Source organism: Clarias gariepinus, chromosome 17 (assembly GCF_024256425.1).
Source record: "Clarias gariepinus isolate MV-2021 ecotype Netherlands chromosome 17, CGAR_prim_01v2, whole genome shotgun sequence".
Classification (NCBI taxonomy): Eukaryota; Metazoa; Chordata; class Actinopteri; order Siluriformes; family Clariidae; genus Clarias; species Clarias gariepinus.
The window spans coordinates 16,137,142-16,159,527 of NC_071116.1; the positions used below are offsets into that span (position 1 = coordinate 16,137,142).

At 35.4% G+C, this 22,386-nt stretch overlaps 2 protein-coding genes across 10 annotated transcripts in view; one reads left to right on the forward strand and one right to left on the reverse strand.

The window, feature by feature from the left end:
- Nucleotides 1–5,591, forward strand: part of opcml (opioid binding protein/cell adhesion molecule-like) — a 263,049-nt gene extending 257,458 nt beyond the window's left edge. For both annotated transcript variants that reach the window (XM_053476148.1, XM_053476147.1), the window contains 2 exons: nt 852–1,003; nt 3,761–5,591. In XM_053476148.1, coding sequence (XP_053332123.1) covers nt 852–1,003; nt 3,761–3,858 — 250 coding nt within the window. In that variant the 3' untranslated portion in view covers nt 3,859–5,591. The remainder of the gene's footprint in view (nt 1–851; nt 1,004–3,760) is intronic.
- An 11,418-nt stretch (nt 5,592–17,009) lies between these two features.
- Nucleotides 17,010–22,386, reverse strand: part of ntm (neurotrimin) — a 467,090-nt gene continuing 461,713 nt past the window's right edge. For 6 of the 8 annotated variants that reach the window (XM_053476263.1, XM_053476268.1, XM_053476269.1 and 3 more), the window contains one exon: nt 17,010–19,540. In XM_053476263.1, coding sequence (XP_053332238.1) covers nt 19,440–19,540 — 101 coding nt within the window. In that variant the 3' untranslated portion in view covers nt 17,010–19,439. The remainder of the gene's footprint in view (nt 19,541–22,386) is intronic. The other 2 variants (XM_053476267.1, XM_053476266.1) reach the window with 1 other exon arrangement.

Consider the following 22,386-nt stretch of genomic DNA (forward strand, 5'->3'; position numbering starts at 1 on the left):
TAAACAACATTGCAAATATGCCAACCTTTGAAAATGGAAACAACCAAATAAATATTAATATATTTTTTTGGTCATGGAAACCATAAAACATGTAATCATGTGTATCTGTGCTACTTCTTTGCCAATATGACTCAGTTTTACATATTTTGCTCAGCCATGTTTGTACAGTTGGTTAAAATGAAATAAAATTTAGGTGATCATGTTGTCTAGGTTGTGCTTATAAAAAAAAAAGGCAAAGCAAAAAAAGGCTAAAATGCTCGGAGTTTTACGAGCTCTAGAAATATATTACTGTAAGCATTTCTTTAATGGGGGATAAGGTTCTAATATTCTCAATTAAATGCAGAAGGTAGATGCCTTTCCACCACACCGGACTATAGTTATGTTTTTTAAGACTTAAAATAAAAGTAATCTAATCTGTCTGTAAAGTTTGTTACACATTTAAAATTTTGTTTTGATATGTGTGGGTGAATTACAGTGAGTCTAATCCACAAGGAAGGAAATTCATAGTAAAAAAAAAATATTTGTATATTATACAGTAGGATGGCAATGAAGTAACGAAAGCAGGGAAATATAGAAGCAATTAAACACACACATTTAAAAATTGGAGAATCTACTGTAAATAATATGAAAGTGTACTTGAACTGAGAATTGTCTGTGGCTTCGTTATATTTTAAGTAAAAAACAATTTATTTAACTATTTCAATATATTTGTCAATGTTAAATTGAGAGCTCATTATGTGTAACAGTGTACTGACAAAAAACAAATCTTCAGTTTGCTGCTGGATATGCTGTGCCAATTTCAGACCCAAACCAAAGAATTTACACTATTACCCTGATCTTGTTCATTGCAGCCTTTTCAATGGACTTAATGGAGTCAAAATCGAAAACAAAGGTAAACAGTCGATGTTGATAGTTTTCAACGTGTCTGAAGAGGACTATGGAAACTACACCTGTGTGGCCATAAACACACTGGGAATCACAAATGCAAGCATAATCCTGTACGGTAAGCAGACATATTTATTCAATTTATTAAGTTTTTACAATTGCTTGATTTTGATGAGGCAAATTAAATTAACATTTAAACTAAACGTAAGCTCATTCGTTCTAATGTCATTTAAACTGGTGTCAGTTCAGACGTGAGAAAAGTTACAACTGCTAAGCATGTCATTTAACCTTAATTTGAAATTAATAAATTGAAATTTTATAATTGCATTTAATTAAAATGTACATTTTAAATGAATTACACATTTAAGTAACTTAACAGTTACTGTAACATTTAGCTGTGAATACTTTACCATTTATTTAACAAGTTAACACAGAGCTTTTAGGTCCTCCAGAATGTTTCTTTTAATGCACCAACTGAAATACCCCTCAGATAATACATGTTTTAATACTTCACACTACATTTATTTCACTCCTCCACCAAATGCGCCCTCTCAATCTTTATGTAAATGAGCTACTGCGGCGCCATGCTGCACAGCAGCGCTGACCAACATGCCAGAGAGAGTATCTTCTTATATTTACATTTACATTTAAGTTTTTTGGCAGATGCCCTTATTCAGAGTGACTTACATTTTATCTCATTATACATCTGTGCAGTTGAGAGTTAAGGGCCTTGCTTAATGGCCCAGCACTGGCAATTTGTACCCCTTTTCCACGGAGCTAGTTCAGAGCCGGTGGCCAATTTTGAACCAGTTCTTTGTTTTCTGACATTCACAGAACCGGACCTCAGACAGAAAAACATGGCGTTGCCAACACTTTGCTGGACTAGAACAAAAAAAAAAAAGCTTACCTCAGGAGCTGGTGGAGGAATTATCACAACCAACTAGTTTGTTAGCTAGTTCCTTTAAAAAATGGACTCAATATGCAATGGGCAGCTCAAATGCTTTCTACTAATGATAAAGCCAGGAGAATTGCTTGCGAAGCTGTAGTAAAGTTCGCCATTGTTGTGCTTGCTGCTAGCATTTTTTTTTTATTTTTTTTTTGCCACAAGCACTGTCGCTAGTGCTAACATTGCCACTAGTGCTACAGTAGCATGGCCAGGAAAGTAGAGACGTACATAGTAGAGACATAAACAGTGATGTTATGACGTGACTCTATAGCCCATGGAACAACAAAAACGGTTCTTAGGAAGTTCACTATTGAACCGTCTGTGAACCAGACATGAACTAGCACCTGGTGTACTTTGGTGATAAAGGGGCTTTGCTGGTGCAGGGGTTTAAACCAGGGACCTTTTAGTCGGTAGTCCAACATGCTTAACACTAAGCTACCCCTGCCTTTTGCCCTCTTATATGAGGTCACATTAGGGAAATATCTATTTGGCATGTTTACATCCCGGCCAGTATGAAAAGGAAAAAGTTGCATAAAACATGACTTTTCTTTTTCTCGCATTTTATTTTTTTGTACACAAAGTGTTCAAGCTGAATGACTAAAAACATGCATTTTGCAAAATAGGTCTCTTTTAGGGTATTATAATGAGGTCAAATCAGATTTACCTGTCTAGCTTAATAATTTTGATACATTTTGTACTTAAATTTAAGCTTTTTATCTGTGGGAAGTTAATAACACATTATAAAAAAAAAAGAAGAAACCTTTAAATTCTTAATATTTTTCTTTACGTCAAGAAAAAAAATATCAACCCTGCCAGACATTAAGTATGTTTATCTAAAATAAATGCAATGTGTTTTGCAATTCTGGTCCGGGTTTGCTGGTTAATGCTGTATTTTCAGTATTCCTCTGAGAACTTAGTAGTCTTCTTAGTTGTCTGCTGCTGGAATATTGCTAGTGCAGTTATGAAGATGTTTAATATGGGGGGAAAAGAACAATTTCCAATATAAAGGAAAGCAGTCAGGAGTTGCTTTTATCTATGAAAAACAAAAGCAATATGTCATGTTAATGAGAAAAAAAGTAAAGACAGCAGTTATAAGACTTGCAGTAATAAGAAGCACTTGCGTTCAGTTACATCAGAGACTCGGCTTAGCTCGTTAGTGATCTATGAGATGACAAGCACCATGGCATGGGCCAGCGCATTAGCATGAAAGTTAAAGCTTTAGAAGCTGATGTGTTTGAGTATACAAATGACGATGTGAGAAAGCTGGACAGACTAATGGACTAAATCACTGCTGGATCACGTACTGAAGCAAGGGCAGAAATTTCCCTTACAATACATTCCGCAGGTAGTTGAACTGCATTGCGGGTAACAAAGGTAACTGTTAAGCAAAGTGAAAATAGACGAATGTGTCAATAAGAGTTTAAATAGAGATGTGGCACCAACATGATACTCTTTAATTTTATTTTTGGAACACTTTTTTATTATATTTATATAATATAATAATAAATATATATATTTATTTTATTATACATATAATGAGACTTTATCTTTCCTTTATTCTTCATTGTATTTTTTATCTTTACATTGAAAGTGATTGTTGTGCGAACAAGTTTAACTGACATACTTTAATTAATAAAAATTACAGTATTTGATGGCTATTGGTATTGAACGAAGCACAAAGTTTCAGTGTCAGTATCAGAAATGAAAAAGTGTTATCATGCCATCTCTAGTGTAAACATCAATGCAAAATTTTAATAAAAAATTTATTAGCCTGGTGTTTTTTTTTTATTAATGACACACACAAACACACACACCTGAGCTGTTGCTTTTAAATCATATAGTCATATAGGGTTGGTGTACAGTAAGTGCACATAATGTGAGATTTCTCTCTCTCTCTCTCTCTCTCTCTCTCTCTCTCTCTATCTTCAGGCCCAGGAGCGATACACGATGTGAACAGCGCTGCACTTTCTCCATCCAGCTCCGTCTGCCCACTGCTCACACTCATTCTCTTTTATCTCAAGTTTTGATGCTAGAGACACCAACAACTGCATCAGCTCTTCTCGACATAACACAAAGACAGACTCAAAGTCCCATCCTTACAAACAAACCATTATTATTGTTATTATTTGGTTTGAACTTTGTTTTGTTTCCAGGGTTTGGGCTAGAAATTAGATTTGGACTATGAGTCTGTCACATGAGAACATGAGACTGCACAGGATAGGGTTCTGTGACTAGCTGGTAAATATAGTGAGCTTTTCATTTTTTTATGTCAAAGATAAGCAAAAAGTCACGTGATCGTAAAAAAAAAAAGAATAATAATAATACGTGGATGGTTTTGCTCGGTAATGAAATGTGTGAGTTGAGATGTCCGTGTCATGTCAGCTTTCCTTGTAACAAAAAAAAAAAATTATGGAGTTCTTGCAATGATTTTTTTTCTTAAAAAATCAACAAAAGTGAAAAAAATCATGTGATATTTGATTTCCTGTACCTGTACAGATGTATACAGTGAAATACTTACAGTTCATTTAAATATGAGTGAGGTCAGTCTGTGCGTAATATAGCTCACATTTCCTAAAAGAAAAAAAAAAACAGTCTGGTGTGTATTATAATGTTCATCCGTCACTGAAATGATGTTCTGATTTTGTAAAGAAGGACTGCTGCATTACCACACACATACACATACACAGATACAGACACACACACACACACACACACACACTAGGTAGTCATACAGTTCAGTAGGTAGTCACCTGGTCTTTTTAGAACCTTATTTAGACACTCATTGCAGTAATATATACAGATGTAGGTTTAGGACGTAGGCAACACACTGGATTTGCAACATTGGATGCAAGATTTGTGCACATTTAGAGTAAAACTTGTTATCTACATGTGGAATGAGGGCCTAAATACCGCATGTGTAATCACACAAAAAAGTATCATTATTAATATACTTTCCCTGCAGTTCCTGTATAAATAGGAATGTCCTGTTGATTGAAGATTAGGTTATATGGTTATAAATAGGGATGCATATATATACATTTTTTTGTTTTTTGTTTGTTTTTTAGACAGAATAAGATTAAGCACCCGTGTGTTTCGATACTCGTCAAGACCGATATACCAAAATGATGGGCATCATGAACCATTTTATTTAGCTCTGTTTACAATCACCATCCATTTTAACAAGAACACCAGTACACCTGCGCACCTCTGCAGTTATCTAACCAGCCAATCATTTGGCAGCAGCACAATATGAAAAATCATGCCTAGTGTTTCAGTCAAGTTAAGTGTTTCAGTTTATGTTCATATCAAACATCAGAATGAAGAAAACGTGTGATCTCTGTGACTAACTGTGGCATGGTGGCCAGTGCCAGATGGGCTGGTTTGAGTATTTCCTGAATTTTTCACATACAACAATCTGTATTAGAAAATTTAATAATTTATTTTTAAAAAATCATCTGTTTTGGGGCTTCTGCAGGCTTGAACCTCTTGTAGATCAAAGAGATATAAGAAGAATAAGCAGACTGGGATGGGTTACAACAGCAGAAGACTACTCTTGTCAGGCAAGAACAAGAATCTGAGGCCATCATGGGCACAAACTCATTAGAACTGGAGAGTTGTAAATTGAAAAAAGTAGTTTACTTTAACTTTTGCAGCAAGGCAGTTTTATCCTCAGAACTGTCTCGCACTTATTGTTTTTATGTTCTTTATACCATTCTGTCTAAACTCCTGAGACTTTTGTGTGAGAAGAACCCTGAAGTTCAGCAGTACCCCATCTGGTACAGAACAACTTATCATCACTGAGATTTCATTCATACAAACATCTTCATGTCTTTATTATAGTAAATACCCATTTTACATTACCTAAAGCTTGACCTATATTTTATTTTTATTTTTTATTTTTCGCCTTGCGCTGCTGTTACAGTACATGAGTGGCTAATTAGATTGCTGCACGAATGTGCAGGTGGACTGGTGTTCCTAATAGAGTGGCAGGTGAGTGTATGTTGGGTGCTGCCATCTGCTGCTGGCTATGAATTTTTAGATTGGAATATATTTTATAAGGTTGCTTGTATTGTAGGTTGATGCCCTAATTGCTCCAGTTGAGCTTTCGCCAGAGCCCAGTTTACAGTCTGCTTTGCTTCAATTGGCATTAATTTGTCCAGATAGGTGTCATTTTGTGGCATCTGTGTGTACAGTACACGCCTCACTATACTTACCTCACTTAGTATTACACGTTATTCACAATAGTATTGGAGCAATGAGCTCCTAGGATGGCATCGGGTTGTATTGTAGACCGTACAGTATTGGAATTGATGCATCCCTACTTATAATGTTAATGACTCACAAAGACCCTTTGTTTAAAAACACAAAAAAGGAGGTATGTTTTTTAATTGTTTGTTTACACTTTGTTGAGGTATTTTACCCGTGTTCTCTCTCAGGTTTTAAGGGATAACTTTAATTTTTTTGTGTGCCTGTGAATGTCTATGCTTAAATCCTTATGGCAAAGGATATTAAAAATGAGGCCAACACCATTATTTGTTATGGTTATTATGCATTATTTATTATTTCCATACTCTGAGAGCTGTTTTATAAATTGCATTTTATTCCCATGCATTTTACCAACCCCATCACCCCTGCCCCCTTTGCGTCTCCTAGCGCTTATATGTAACCTTGATAAGCTCGCCACCTTCTCTGTCACACCTCTGCACCTGTTACACTCTCTCTCTAAAAGCAGAGCTGGAATGCAGTCAACACCTTAATGAGGAGATTTGGATGCTTCCCAAGGAGAAACAGTTATCAGCCCATGACATTATGTGAACGAACCACACACACACACACACACACACACACACACAGTCCTGTGCAAGCTTTAGGAATGAAATGTCTAAGGACTTTGCAAAAACAGACACCAAGATGTCAATTGTACCACAATACCATGCACACAATGAATCTCTTGCATATTTTTTTGTTGTTATTATAGACCTACAATTGACCACATATTGTAGTGTTTTGCATGTGCTGTGGGAATTTTTTTCCTTGTGAAATATATGAAATCAATTAGACTTTAGGGAGACCAGAAAGCCCCCAAATTTTATTAAATTCTCTGAAATTAATTAAAAACAAAAAATAATTTTTTTTTACCCACTCCACACTTGTGACCTGCATCCCCTCTGATTTGTGCAGGAAGTATATGTAGATCGGGACACATTCCAAACATTGCTTAAATATTTTATAAAGCAGTGCTTGTGGATTTGTGAAAGGCTGCAGTCAAACTGCATAAGGCTGCAGAAGTGTATTATTATGGGTAGACTGTGCAAAACTATACGTTGAATAGCATTGTTTTGAGTCTTATTAGGCTGACGTAAATAACAGCACACATACACTTACCTTTTTTTGCCTGTACCAATATTAATAATTAAAAAGTATTAAAACAACGCATTCCAGGTGTTTAAAAACTTTCAACTGACAGTATATGAAGCTTTAAGATGTCCTCAGTGAAGTATCCACCTGTCACACCTTCTGGAACGTGTATTTATCTGCTTTATGTAAGAGCAGGGAGTGTAATGTTCCTCAGCTTGAAGAACTGCTGGTCTGTTCGCATTAGGAATGGTTTAAATCTATTCTGATTGGTCATAAGTTTTGTAGAACAACAGCTCTGACAGTGGTGTTGCTGCAAGGCAAATCACAGGTTCATAATAATGCATTCGTTCCAATGCATTACAGTTTCTATAGTAACAGATCATTCAGAACTGTATAGCAGACACTCGCACGATTAAATCCTAACAGTGAAAAAGAGGTGTTGTGTTAAAAAGCATCATGTGCATTCTTGAAAAAAAAAAAAAGGCTTTTTTTATTGATTTTTTATTTTTTTTTATAATCACTTACCTTAAAGTATTAACTTTTTTTTTCTGAGAGGGACACACTCTGTTTCAGGGTTCTAAAATAAAAACCTTTAAAGTTCCAGATTTCAAGTGTTACAGATATACTTTTATTATTTTTCCCTAACGATGTGTAACTCGTATATCAGCTAAATGAATGATGTCTCAGGTCATTCATTTCTTGAAATACCTTGTTTTATGACAAGTCTTTCATGAATTATCCAGCATTGCCTTATAAACCATGTATGCAATGTATATGAATGTGTTATAAAGGCATAGGTACCCATTAAAATGTTACCAGACATTTTATGCAGAAGAAGGTGTTTTATTATTATTGGTAGTAATAGTGGTAGTGTTTATTTATTTAATTTACTTACTAATTTATTTGTTAAACAGAATAATCTGACAAGAGAATGTCTTAAGAAATCCGTCAAGCAAAATGCATGTCTCGTACACAGCATATGCAGTGCTGTAGAGATGTCTTTATTTGAACACAAACTTTGCCTTATGTACTACCAGTAAAAAAAAGTTTGGACACACCTTCTCCTTCAGTGGTTTTTACACTTTTTATTTATTTATTATTTTTAACATTAATTAATATTATAGATATTCAAACTACAGTATGGAAGAACACATAGGGATAAGTGTTGAACAACCCAGAATACCTTTTATGTTTTAGATTGTCCAAAGTAGCCACATTTCAGTTTACAATTCACAGGTGTGCCTTTGTGACATTTCTTACCTTCTTAATGTGCTTTAGACCTTCAGCTGTCTTGTGCAGAAGAAGGGTGGGTACAGAGTCAATAGCTCTATTAGTGCTATTACATTACTGTACAAATCCATATTATAGCAAGAAACACTTAGTTAAGTAAACAGAAAAGACAGTCCATCATTACTGCAGAGGATAAGCTCATTAGACTTGCCTGAGAAACCGCTGATTTACCGCACCTCGGATTAGCGCACACATAAATGCTTCTCAAATTTCAAGCGACAGACATACATCTATTGTTCGTGTTGGGCAAAGAAACTATCACTACGGAAGAACGAGCACAAAAGACTTGCATGGGCCAAGAAACATATGGAATTGGCATTGATGTCGGTGAGACACTGTTTTCTTTTGATAAGACACTATTTTGATTTGATAAGTCCAAAGTTGAGATTTTTGGTTCTAACCACCATGTGTAACCACCAGCTTTGCTTTTGACACTGTTGGCATTGACATCAAAATTGAACACACACCAACCACATCTGGTTTACCAATAATAGTGGACCATTATTAATTTTCCAACAGGACAATGACTCTAAACACACCTCTAGCTTACTGTATTTTGACTATACTGTATGTATTGTTTATGACTTCTGCTTTATTTATAATAATAATAAACTAAACATGAACTTAAAGAACACAAAGGTAACACTTTTGAGTAATATCACCTGAGCATAATGCTGTAAGTAAATCTGCGCCATTTATTTTCTACAACAATGCTATAAATAAGAAATTAATATGAAGTCACACAATATGGCCATATATTTCACCTGTTTATGCTACGACAACTAAAAGTGTTACCAAGGAATTGTTACATAGCTGGATAGCGTTGCATGTAGTGTTGACTGGTAATCTGTAGTAATTGTTGTCATGTTTCATAGTAACAAACTATTGCCAGTGTTGGAATTTTATACCATGAACACCCAAAAGTGCAGTGATACAAACAGTAAAATTTACCAATGATGTAATAGTAAATATCTGTGCTCTTTGAATGGCGCTTGTTCAATCAAATTAATGGACCAGCGCTAAATGCTATATTAAAGAAAATTTGAAAAATAAAATTAAGTTCACTGTTTACCCCTAATAATCAGAAATAATAATAATAATAATAATAATAATAATAATAATAATAATAATTAAGTCATTGAATCAATCATGAACTTCTTTATATTCTAGAGGCAAATGTAAGGCCATCAGTCCGACAGCTAAAACTTCATCAAAATATTCATCAGATAAACTTCATCAGAGATAAGAGGCATTTGGAATGGCCTAGTCAAAGTCCAGCCAATTAAACCTACTGTACTTAAAATGCTGTGGCAGGACCTTAACAGAGCCGTGCATAACCAAGAGCAGAAAAAGCTCAATAAACTGTAGCAATGTTGTAAAGAAAGAGACTGATGAAGTCATACAGTCATACACAGAAAGGTGGATTTACAGTCTATTGAATCAGGCTTGCATGTTTTTTTTTTTGTTAAATAAATAATGGCACGGTGAAAAATGTTATACATTGTTATAAGGCCTGATATGATAGAATAATTTAATACAACAACAACAACAAAAAACACCCCACAGAATTAAAACATTTACACATGACTGTATACCGCTTAGCCTGTCTAGGGTCTGGAGCTTCACAAACACACACACACAAACAAACACACACACACACACAAAGCCATAATTACACACTCCAGGCAATTTGGATGCGACTTTCCCAAGCCTTGGACTGTGGAACACCCAGAAGGATCCCACTAAGCGCAGGGAGAGCATGCAAACTCCATGTATGTAGGCCAGAGGCAAGATTTCAATCCCAAACCTTGGAACCTGGAGGTGCAAAGCTAACCAATTCGCCACTTTTCAGCCTCACACCAAACACTATCTTGTTTAATTTATTACTGTTTACTGCTCTAGATAGGAGTTGAGTTTTTTTTTTCACTTTTTAAATTATTAATTTCTATTTAAAGTCATCTTTGCTTTAAAGCATAGCTTTGCATTTGACTTTTGCACATTAAAGTGTATTAAATAACTGAACCAGCAAATGAACTAAACCAAGGAGTGCTACATTAATTTAATGAAGAGCATAAAGACGTGCGTGAATTGTTCAGCTGGCAACAAGTTATTTAACCCTAACTGATGCAGTAAGTACTGTAGCTTCTCATTTCTAAAAACCATGTCAGAAGACTCCTGTGGACCCTCCTATGCAGTGTTGGGGGACGTGCCTAACTAATTCCATTACAAAATTACTGTCATTAATAAGTAATCAGTTACATTACAGCGTTACTTTCTGATAAAAGTAACTAGTTAGAGTACTTTTCCATTGCAGAAAATGAAACTCCTTTGTGATTCCTCGTGCATATTGTTTTAGTCATGACCTTTATAATTATTCTACCAACATCACTCAGCGATGCTTGGCCCATAATCTGTTAACTACCAATACCCTTATCTCGCTTAGACGGTTTCGTGCGGTGGCAATAAGTACGGTTCATCATGATTCACCGCGAGTTTTGGTCCTGTGATTAGAGTTCCAATCTCACAGACCTTGCAGAAGTTCGTGGAATGTCGGGCAGTCACTCGTGGCGGCTCACAGGGCCTAACACCGTTTCTCACTGCGGGTCAAACCACATAGGGATATAACAGCAGGAATAACAGAGTTATCGGGGTGGGGCTTGTAGGACGGCTTTCACACACACATTAAAAGAAGTAATCCAAGTACTCTAACTTCCTTTGTAACGCGTTATACTCAACACTGCTCCTATGTCTCCTACAGTATGTCTCCTGTGGTTGTGGCAAAGATGTTACTTTGTTTTAAAAGGGTCAAATTACTGTCCGTCATCAAAATAAAAAAAGAAAGAAAACTAAGGAGATACTGAAGAAATCAAAAAGGATTTAATCAGCTTTGAAGCATGAAGAATAGACTGTTAAGCATCAAAGGTCATGTGGCTTGATGAATTAAGATTTACGTTTTCGGGGTTATCATCTGGTCTTGTTTCTGTTCAGGTTCAGCCACATTATTTGCCCAAAAAAAAAAAAAAAATGAGGTCAGCTGACAAACTGAATATACTAAATAACCAGGTTTTCCCATCAATGGATTTGTTTCCCTTCATGGCACTGACATATTAAAACATGACAATGCCAGGATTCATTGAGCTCAAATTGTGAAAGAGTGGTTTAGGAGATATAAATATCTGCAAGGTATGAGATATTAACCAGACCATAACTCTATTCAGAATCTTTTGGATGTCCTGGAAAAGACTTCATGCAGTGGTCTGACTCTTCCATCATCAACACAAGATCTTGAAAAGAAATGAATGTAACTGACATCAGTGTTGTGACACTGCATAAGCTTAAGGATTAAACTAAACTCATGCATGTGCATACAGTATTTGTTTAAATAAAGGACTGATGATGTTCATGCTCATATTCATATACTTTGCAACCCTATTAAGGGAATCACCAAACAGGCTATTTATTTTCCCACTGAGCACCTTTGTAAAAATAATTATTGCGAGTGGAGCTATACAGTAAGTAGTACTACAGGATATTATTGTGCGTACAATTATGGTAATTAATGTCAAGACAGATTTTCTGATTTTGTTTTCTTAAGGTGCATTGCTGTCCTTAATGAAGTGTAAAATGCAGCTAATGCTGTCTGATGCAACTTATCAAATAAACTTATGGTTTCTGAAGCAACACAACGCACAATTACTGTACATTATAATGTAAAGCCAGGGGAAGATACGTACAATAGAACAGAAAACTTGCCAGAGAGTATAAAATGATCCAGATCAATCAGATGGAAATTCTTTATAAATATCCTTACAGGGGCCTTTTAGATTTTTATGTTCTTTTTTTTTTTTTTTTTTCAAAAATAAGCTACATCCTTTTACTTTGCCTCCTCTGCACCCTCAATTCTAAAAGAATGGACATCTTAAAAGTCACTGAAAGGGAAACTATGACCAAGCTTATCCATACATGTCTATGGTGAAGAACAGATTTTTTAAAAATGTATATTATATATGTAACTGTGCTAATGGGTGGCGCAGTGGTTGGCGCTGTCTCCCCGCAGGCCCAGGGTCGAGGGTCCAAACATGAGATGTTCTCCCTATGCTCTGTGGGTTTCCTCCGGGTACTCCGGTTTCCTCCCACAGTCCAAAGACATGCAGGTTAGGTTCATGGGCATTCCCAAATTCCCCGTAGTGTGTGTGTGTGTGTGCCCTGCAATAAATTGGTTTCCTGTCCAGGATGAACCCTGCCTTGTGCCCAAGGTCTCCTGGAAGTGAGGCCCATGCAACCCTTTACAGGATAATCAATATAGAAGATAAATGAATGATTGAACTGTACTAATTATACAGGAAAATAAGCAATGACACGAATTGGAAAGGTTTCTATCCCGAAGACGCTCCCATGAAAATTACAGCTTTACCTTTGACTATTACAAGGTAGTGGTGCTGGAGATTCAAAAATGTTCAACGTCTAAAGTTATGCATTTCTAAATCCATATACATGAACTGCAGACTATAAAAAGTAAAAAAAATCCTTCTGTAAGGTGTTCCTGTAGTAATGATAAAATATTCAAACCATGTGATTTACCTTGCAGCTACTGTCTGAACCGAATGGAAAACTTGCCCAACACCTTCTGAACTATCTGAATCGACAATTCAGTGAAAATATAATAAATAAATACATTGCACGATTCTAACTCTTATCAAGCTCCTGCGATGTATTTGACCTTCAGTGTCTGGGTGTGTTTTAAAAATGTATTGTGTATTTCTCTTCCAGGCTTGTCTCTGTCTGACTGAAACTTTAGTGCACTGAGGGAAAGTGAACACTTCTTATAGAGCTCCTTGCATGTACAGATGGAACATGTGCATGCATGGATGACCAGTCGCTAACTTGAATGAATATTGGATATGTCTTGTGTATTAAAGTTGAGATTTTTTTGTCTACTTACTACTTAAAGAAACTTGTTTTTTGAATGGCGCTAATGAAAATTTCATTGTAAAAATAGTTGAGCCAGATTATAAGGAAGTTTATTGTTACACAATAGCAAGAAAGCAGAAAATACGATCCGTTTTACATATACGTATATAATTTTTTAAATATTCTCCGGATACAGAAAATATTTTTCTATTATATGTTTTTTCCACTGCCAGTCTGGCCAACAAGGTGCCACAGCCAAGAAATGTCAAGTCAGGTTAATTTGCTCTGTCAATATGCTTATGTATTCATGTTGTTTTGCTTTCTGAAGGAATGACAGCTCGGCGGGAGTTCCAGAGGGGCGATCCTGTGAACTCCGATAAAGAACTCCGCCAGGAGCATAGAGATGAGCAGAAATCACCACCAATTGTTCAGTTTGTTTGTTGTTTTTCTTTCCAATTCTGAGCAAATTTCCGAGACAAAAGGTTGAGTGCTCCCTCGTTTCCCGCTTTTGTGCTGGTAATAAACACTCAGGGTGGAGACTGAAGACACATGGCTGTCACATAATTTATTATAATATGATTTATTAGATTTATTTTCCCCCCACGGTGTCTCTTTAAGCATTTGAATATTTACCAGCTGCTTTTCAGTGATATTTGCCTTCAGAGCAATCTCTACTCCTCCCTGCCAGGTTGTGTAGTCACAAGCCCTGGATTTCTCTTTAAGAAAAGCTTATTTTTGTATCTAGTTGTCTGGAATGCCTTTATTCTCTAATATGCAAAGCAGTAAGTAAAAACACACCTATACAAAGCTTTTCCTTTTCACAGCACTTCCTTTCTTCTGCCCTTACTGGGCTCCAACTCAGAAATATTTTGATGTGTGCCTTTTAGTCGAACAAGAGAGCGCACCGTGATTGTAATTCGCATGTCTCCTCTAAAACAGCTCCAGACGTTTGTCTGTGTCGAACAATCAGCCAAGCCAGAAAGAAGGCTGTGTTTAAAGCCACTTTATCCAAGTGAAACTGAGGTCTTTAATTAGTAAGACAGCCGCCTCCTTCCTTTTTGCACTCCCAGATGGCTTTGCATTTGTTTCTGATCGGAAATCACAGCTCGGCTGAGCCTCACTACTTAACTCGTCTACTATTTATTCCCACAAGCCATGTCTGTTAATGTTGTTCATGTGTACACTGTGGTGGATAACTGTGCCTTTTCAGTGTTATAGACACTAATTAGAAAGTTTTATCTTCATTTAGTCTTAGCTGTCAGCTTTACGCAACTTCGAAGAATATGTTGAAGATATAAGCATTTACATATTTACTTGTCTGTTTGAATTTTTCCACGTAGTACTTTAAAGATTCCTGAATGAGTTGATGTTTGGTTGCGGTCTTTTTAGAACATTGGCACATAATCAATATGTGTAAAGATTTTGCAAAGCAGAAAGCTGTCACAAGAACACAACATGCATCACAACGTTTTTAATATGGAGCTGCCAAAAGTGACCACAATGGGCATGTGAGCAACAGAAATAGACCATGAATGAGTGTGTGTTACATTTTTGGAGAAGAGATTGTTCCAGGATGTACTTTGGGAGGAAGACAAGCTGACACAATATTCTGCTGAAAAACCTTGGGTCCTGGCATCCATGTGTACTGTATGTTACTATGACACTTTATTGTTGCAGATCAGGTACACCCCTTCATGAAAACGGTATTCCGTAATGTCATCATGATAATGCACCCCTGCAAAATTTGTTTCAGAATGTTTAAGAAACATGACAAAGAGTGTTAACTTGGCCTCCAAATTCCCCAGCTCTCAATCCAAACAAGCTTCTGTGGGTTGTGCTGGATTAACTAGGGCAATCCATGAAGGATCTGTTGCATCATGATGCCAGGTTCTACATCACACTTTCAGAGGTCTTGCAAAGTCCATCCAATGTATGTTTGACTAACATTTAGCAGGTATATATGAAACATCGGTTAAGTAAACTATATGGCCAATAAATAAATAAATAAATAAATAATCACACCCTCCAATGTTTTATTGGTCCACCTTATGCTTTGATTACGGTATGTATCCCCCACTGCATTATTTTGCTGAACATGCAGTGCCCCAGAATATATATTTTCATGCAGAGTTGCAAAAATTTTGTCTGTGATTGTGTATTAATGTGTGGAGAGACAAACCACATAGGAAAGTCTTCTCCAGCACACTTTACAGACTTTCAGTGGGGTTACTGTACGGATAGAGTATGATTTGTGTGGAAATAATTTCTCAAACTCTTCCACATTTTCAGCCTGATGATTATTTAATAATAATAATAATAATAATAATAATAATAATAACAATGATGATGATGATGTTGTTGTTGTTGTCTTTCTAAATAGAGGCTGTGCCATCAGGGAATAAAAATATCTGCTGATGTAATCCAACAGAATTATCATTTAGTACATTCAGATCATTAGCTGACTTCATTTTATTGCCACATAACGATGCTGAGTCTAGACCTAACCGATTGGATCATCCCCAGATTATAACGCTGCCTCCAGGAGCTTGTACAGTGGCCACTATTCATGATGGGTGCATTGCTTGAGGCTCTTTCCTTATTACCCTGTTCTAGAGTCAATCTAGGCTCACCAGACCACATGACCATTTTTGGGATTGCTCCTAAGTCTAATCTTTATGCTTGCCAGGAAACCAATGCCCTTTTTATTAGTCTCACTAATTAAAGTGAGTGTTTTTTTATGGCCACACAGTTGTTTTGTCTCAATTCTGTGAGTTCTTTTCACAGTGAAGGTGTGTGTGTTCTTCTATGTTTTTAATAAGGCATTGGAAATTTCGGAAATTGATTCCTGTGGTTTTAGAAAAATCTGTAGTCCTTTTTCATATTTGAATAATTTGACGCTTTTAAAACTCAGTTAACACCTTTTTTCAGGAACTTGGGAAATGTCTTCTGGTTGTTTAAGAAATGAGAAGCTACTTACTGCATCAGTTAGGGTCAAAATAATTGGCCTGCTAAAACATGTTAAAAACTAAAGTAATTATGTCTCCCTGAAAATTTTGTCATTGGAATTGTTTATATTCATGTCCATTTTTATGATTTTAAATGGACAATAGTGTTTTCATGGTTACAAGGAAGATTTCAGTTCTTAAGACGGACCATTTTGTCTTGTTTCACAATAGAACACTTAATCAATTATCTTGAATTTAAGGCTGCACTGGTAAATTTAAAAAAGAAAAATTAAACAAAAAATATTTGATTTAACTGTGGCTTTAAATTCTTATAGTGTCAGGTTGTTTAAAATGTGTAATTTTTCAGCTTTGTCTTAAGCAAAAAGAGAGCATGTAGTAAGACAGTGTGTTGGTTAATGAACTCATTTAAATAAAATTATAAATAAGCCTGGTGAAGAGTTTATTTTTACACATTTTCTGTCACTTAAAATCTTGTTATTTTAAAGTTCTGTTTCATTTGTAGTAAAGAAAATATGAGATGGAAAATGACTAGTTGTGAGTGTCCTGGGTTTAGCCATATTTTTCCACAAATTAGACACAAACCTATCATTGCACTTTAAGAAATAATAATAAAAAATAATACAATTAGACCACTTTAGTATGTTTTGTTTAGATACAACATTTTATTGTTGTAAGTCTTAAATATGAACACACAATATCCATAAAGAAAAAACATGAAGCAACAATTACTTTACATTACAGGGAGTTTCATTTGATTTGGTCCTCCCCAGGGAATCATGTACTGTAGGAGAGATTCTTTTCTTTTTTAAGAACTCGGTTGGGTGCCATTTTTGAAACAAACTTGCACCAAATCACTCATCCATGGTAAAGGTGTGGACTCAGGCCATGCACAGACGAGCACAACTCGCCTTTAGGAGATAACACGGTGCAGTAACAGGTTCAACTTCTTTCAAATGGCTCAGTTCTTCAACCCAGATTACAAAGTTCACTTTCTAAACACGCATCACTAATGGCCCTAAAGAGAGGGTGCAATTTAGGTTTAAAAGTTCATGCGCTGTAAAAAGGTGAAAAGTGATTTCTGTGCTTTCATGATGCTATTAGATAGAAAGAAAACTGTATTGCACCTACTCTTAATAGAGGCCAAAATCTGATAAAAAGAAAAGAAAAAAAAAACAAAGAAAAAAATAAGAAAGGGACAAAACCGTAGTGTTTTACAGTATATCCTCATAATTATTCACATACAAAATTCTACCATAAAACTGTGAGAAATGCCACACGTCTTAAATTTTTATTCTACCTTGTGCTTGAAATCCACCACTGCAATGATAGATACATTTTTCTTGCACTTATGTTCCGAGCCATTTGCTCAGGACTGTCTTATTTGCTGGGAATATTTCAACATGTGTGATTTATTTATTCATTTATTATCTTTTCATTAGATTTTTTTTCCATTTAAGTCACCAAGCACAGTTACTGAAGTCTTTCTGTCATTTCAATCTGGACATGCACACTGACTGTAGGGCAGAAAGTATTTATTTGAGTTTCATTTTGTGTTTAAAGTATTTTTTTGACTGGGGTTATAGCAAATATTCAGGAAAAACAACAAAAAATAAAAGTGAGGCATGACAATAAAAATGTATAGATGCTTAAGTAGACCACACACCTGCTCTTTAATGAGACCATTTTAAAAACTCAGATATTGAAGGTAAAACAATGACAGACAAGTTTACTTCATCCTGCCTAGTACAACATGTGGAAAGCACACTACTTAATATCAGATTTTACAATAAACAGGGTTTTTTTTTTTTTTTTAGAAGTTACTCTAATGCAAAAACTAATTGAAAATTTCTGAAATAAATTACATGACCAACCAGAGCAGCAACATAAAATAGAAAAGTCTGTTGCATTTTATTAAACTGGTTCACAACTTTAGTAAAAACAGGTGCATATTTTCCCTTTGTACAAATAATATGCATATAGAGAAGGGATCTTAGTGATCATGAGATGATAGAAATTGGAACTTTTATAGAAAAAAAAAAAGTGCATTTTAACACAAAATATATAGGGATGTGTTGACTTACCAAAAAAACATTGTTTGAGATACTGCAATAGTAATACTGATGCTTTTGTATTGCCACGACTCCGAACGAAATTAAACATGATGTGAACTGAAAGGTAGACGTGTTAGCTGATAGCTCTTTGGGCTCTCTCGGTCAGTGTAATGGAAATGTCTGCTGCTTGAAAAGATTTAACCCCAAACCCCAGGATGCAGCCCTACTCAGTTAAAAAGCAATGAGGGACTGGAGTTTAAATCTATTTTCTTTTGATAATATGAATTAGGTGAAAAAAAAAAAGAAATTTAATTGGTGTACATGTTACATTTAATTACATCAAATTATTCCAAGCAATAATTTCTTTTCCTGCAGACTAAATTAAGCGTTAGTAGTGAGTTTCTTAATGGTTCTGCAAAATCCACACTTTGCCTTTTCATTTTAAAATAAATGTTACACCACATTGTGTGTGTGTTTTTTAATCATTATATGTATTCATTTGTAAAATAAACCTTATAAATATTACCATGAAAAAAAGTACAATGGGGAGGTGCAGCCAGTCTCCCCCAAATTTCTGAAAAACTATAGTACAAAAAAAATGTTAAAAATAATTGTATTAATTTTTACTTCTTGAGGTCATTGACTTTGATGGCAAACTGAAAAGGGGGACAGACATATGTGCATTTTGCATGGAATAATATTCTTCTTCTATTAAGTATGGTTTTGGAAAAGGTTACAATTGGTTAAATGAAATAACTTTATATGCATATATACTGTATATTGGACAAGCCTCACCAGAACAAGCCTATTTCCCATGTATAAATAATGATCTGGGGCGAAAGAAAAAAAAAACATAAGTAAAAATATAGTAGATATTTTTAACACTAATATAAAGTAAAATGGAATGATTACTTTATTAAAAAGGAATAGTGGGGAATCACATGCCCACCCTCTGCTCTCATCAGTGGCTGCAGGGGTTGATATGAGTGATGAGAGAGATGGGACCAATTTTAGCCAAAAATCTCTTCACCATCAAAACTTGAGCAGCAGCTGCAGGGCGACGATGAGGATGAGACAGACGGGTGTGTACGTCCCTGCTGTCCCGCTGTTACCATCTTGAACTGCACCAGGTCCTAAAGAGTATCCAGAGAAAGTAAATTATGTTTTAACATAGAATGCAACTCTCTGATAAAAATTTAAATACACAAAGTACTACAGCTACAATTAGGACAGTGTCCCTACAGAAATTTTACTGGCCATTGTAAGTCCTACATTAATGAAGAGTATGAGATTGTCATAAATGTAGCGTACTTACAGTAAACATAAGCCTATTTATAAAATGAAGACGTGGCTCGATTTGTTCTCTTTAAACTGAACAATAATATTTTTATTTTGTTTTGGTATTTTAATAACATTAAAAACATATTTATGCATATTTAGCCATATTCAGAGTTGGTGACTTAAGAAAATGACTTAATCCCATGCTAATATTTTTAAAGGGAAAGCGACATGTATTAATCATGGATCAAATTGATTTTCCATGCTTTCATTTAGAATATCAAATTACAACGTAAATCCAAATTTGCAATGTGTTTTTTTTTTATTTGTTTGTTTTTAATTTTTTGCTGCCAACTATACAGTAATATTGTGTAGCAGAAAAGCAAGAGACATCATAAAAAAGAAGGATTTAATTTTAAATATAAATCATCAGTTCACTGCTGTGTGTAAAGTCTTTTTTGAAATTATGACAATTACAACAAATTTTGATTTTGACTTCATATTATTCACAGCTTAAAAAATAGCACTTGATCCAGCACATCATCTAAATTTGCTTTATTATAATAATGATAATAATAATAATATACAGTGGGGTGAAAAACTATTTGCCCCCTTCCTGATTTCTTATTCTTTTGCATGTTTGTCACACAAAATGTTTCTGATCATCAAACACATTTAACTATTAGTCAAAGATAACACAAGTAAACACAAAATGCAGTTTTTAAATGATGGTTTTTATTATTTAGGGAGAAAAAAAATCCAAACCTACATGGCCCTGTGTAAAAAAGTAATTGCTCCCTGAACCTAATAACTGGTTGGGCCACCCTTAGCAGCAATAACTGCAATCAAGCGTTTGCGATAACTTGCAACGAGTCTTTTACAGCACTCTGGAGGAATTTTGGCCCACTCATCTTTGCAGAATTGTTGTAATTCAGCTTTATTTGAGGGTTTTCTAGCATGAACCGCCTTTTTAAGGTCATGCCACAACATCTCAATAGGATTCAGGTCAGGACTTTGACTAGGCCACTCCAAAGTCTTCATTTTGTTTTTCTTCAGCCATTCAAAGATGGATTTGCTGGTGTGTTTTGGGTCATTGTCCTGCTGCAGAACCCAAGATCGCTTCAGCTTGAGGTGACGAACAGATGGCCTGACATTCTCCTTCAGGATTTTTTGGTAGACAGTAGAATTCATGGTTCCATCTATCACAGCAAGCCTTCCAGGTCCTGAAGCATCAAAACAACCCCAGACCATCACACTACCACCACCATATTTTACTGTTGGTATGATGTTCTTTTTCTGAAATGCTGTGTTACTTTTACGCCAGATGTAACGGGACACGCACCTTCCAGTTCAACTTTTGTCTCGTCGGTCCACAAGGTATTTTCCCAAAAGTCTTGGCAATCATTGAGATGTTTTTTAGCAAAATTGAGACGAGCCTTAATGTTCTTTTTGCTTAAAAGTGGTTTGCGCCTTGGAAATCTGCCATGCAGGCCGTTTTTGCCCAGTCTCTTTCTTATGGTGGAGTCGTGAACACTGACTTTAATTGAGGCAAGTGAGGCCTGCAGTTCTTTAGATGTTGTCCTAGGGTCTTTTGTGGCCTCTCGGATGAGTTGTCTCTGCGCTCTTGGGGTAATTTTGGTCGGCCGGCCACTCCTGGGAAGCTTCACCACTGTTCCATGTTTTTGCCATTTGTGGATAATGGCTCTCACTGTGGTTCGCTGGAGTCCCAAAGCTTTAGAAATGGCTTTATAACCTTTACCAGACTGATAGATCTCAATTACTTTTGTTCTCATTTGTTCTCATTTGTTCCTGAATTTTTTTTTGGATCTTGGCATGATGTCTAGCTTTTGAGGTGCTTTTGGTCTACTTCTCTGTGTCAGGTAGCTCCTATTTAAGTGATTTCTTGATTGAAACAGGTGTGGCAGTAATCAGGCCTGGGGTGACTACAGAAATTGAACTCAGGTGTGATAAACCACAGTTAAGTTATTTTTTAACAAGGGGGGCAATAACTTGGGCCATGTAGGTTTGGATTTTTTTTCTCCCTAAATAATAAAAACCATCATTTAAAAACTGCATTTTGTGTTCAATTATGTTATCTTTGACTAATAGTTAACGGTTTTTGATGAGCAGAAACATTTAAGTGTGACAAACATGCAAAAGAATAAGAAATCAAGAAGGGGGCAAATAGTTTTTCACACCACTGTATATATAATACAAATTATTATTATTATTATTATTATTATTATTATTATTATTATTTACTTATCTCTTATTTTACTCATGGTCACAAACAAAGCTATAAAATACTAAATCAATGTCAGGGCATTTTATATTATTAAATGTATCATGCTTTCAAAATAATATTTTAATGTAATTAATTCAAATTAAAATGTTTTTGTTTAATCCACCTCTTTTTGTAAACTTGTGCTGTCTCCGTTACAACTCACTTACAGAGTTTAGAATTTTATTCATTGCATATTCCTTAAATATGTTTCCTCTGATAACATATGAGAGGTTTAAATAGATGATTATTAATAGGGTTATATTTATGAATTTCAGTGTGACAACTGTCAGACAGTGGCGCTGGACCAATGGTGCTCCTTACTTAAATCAATATTTGCACAAAAGTCCTTGGTCTGGATCACATGTACTAATAATTTTTTTAATAAAGTCCAGAATTCAAGTACGATTGAGGTCTAAA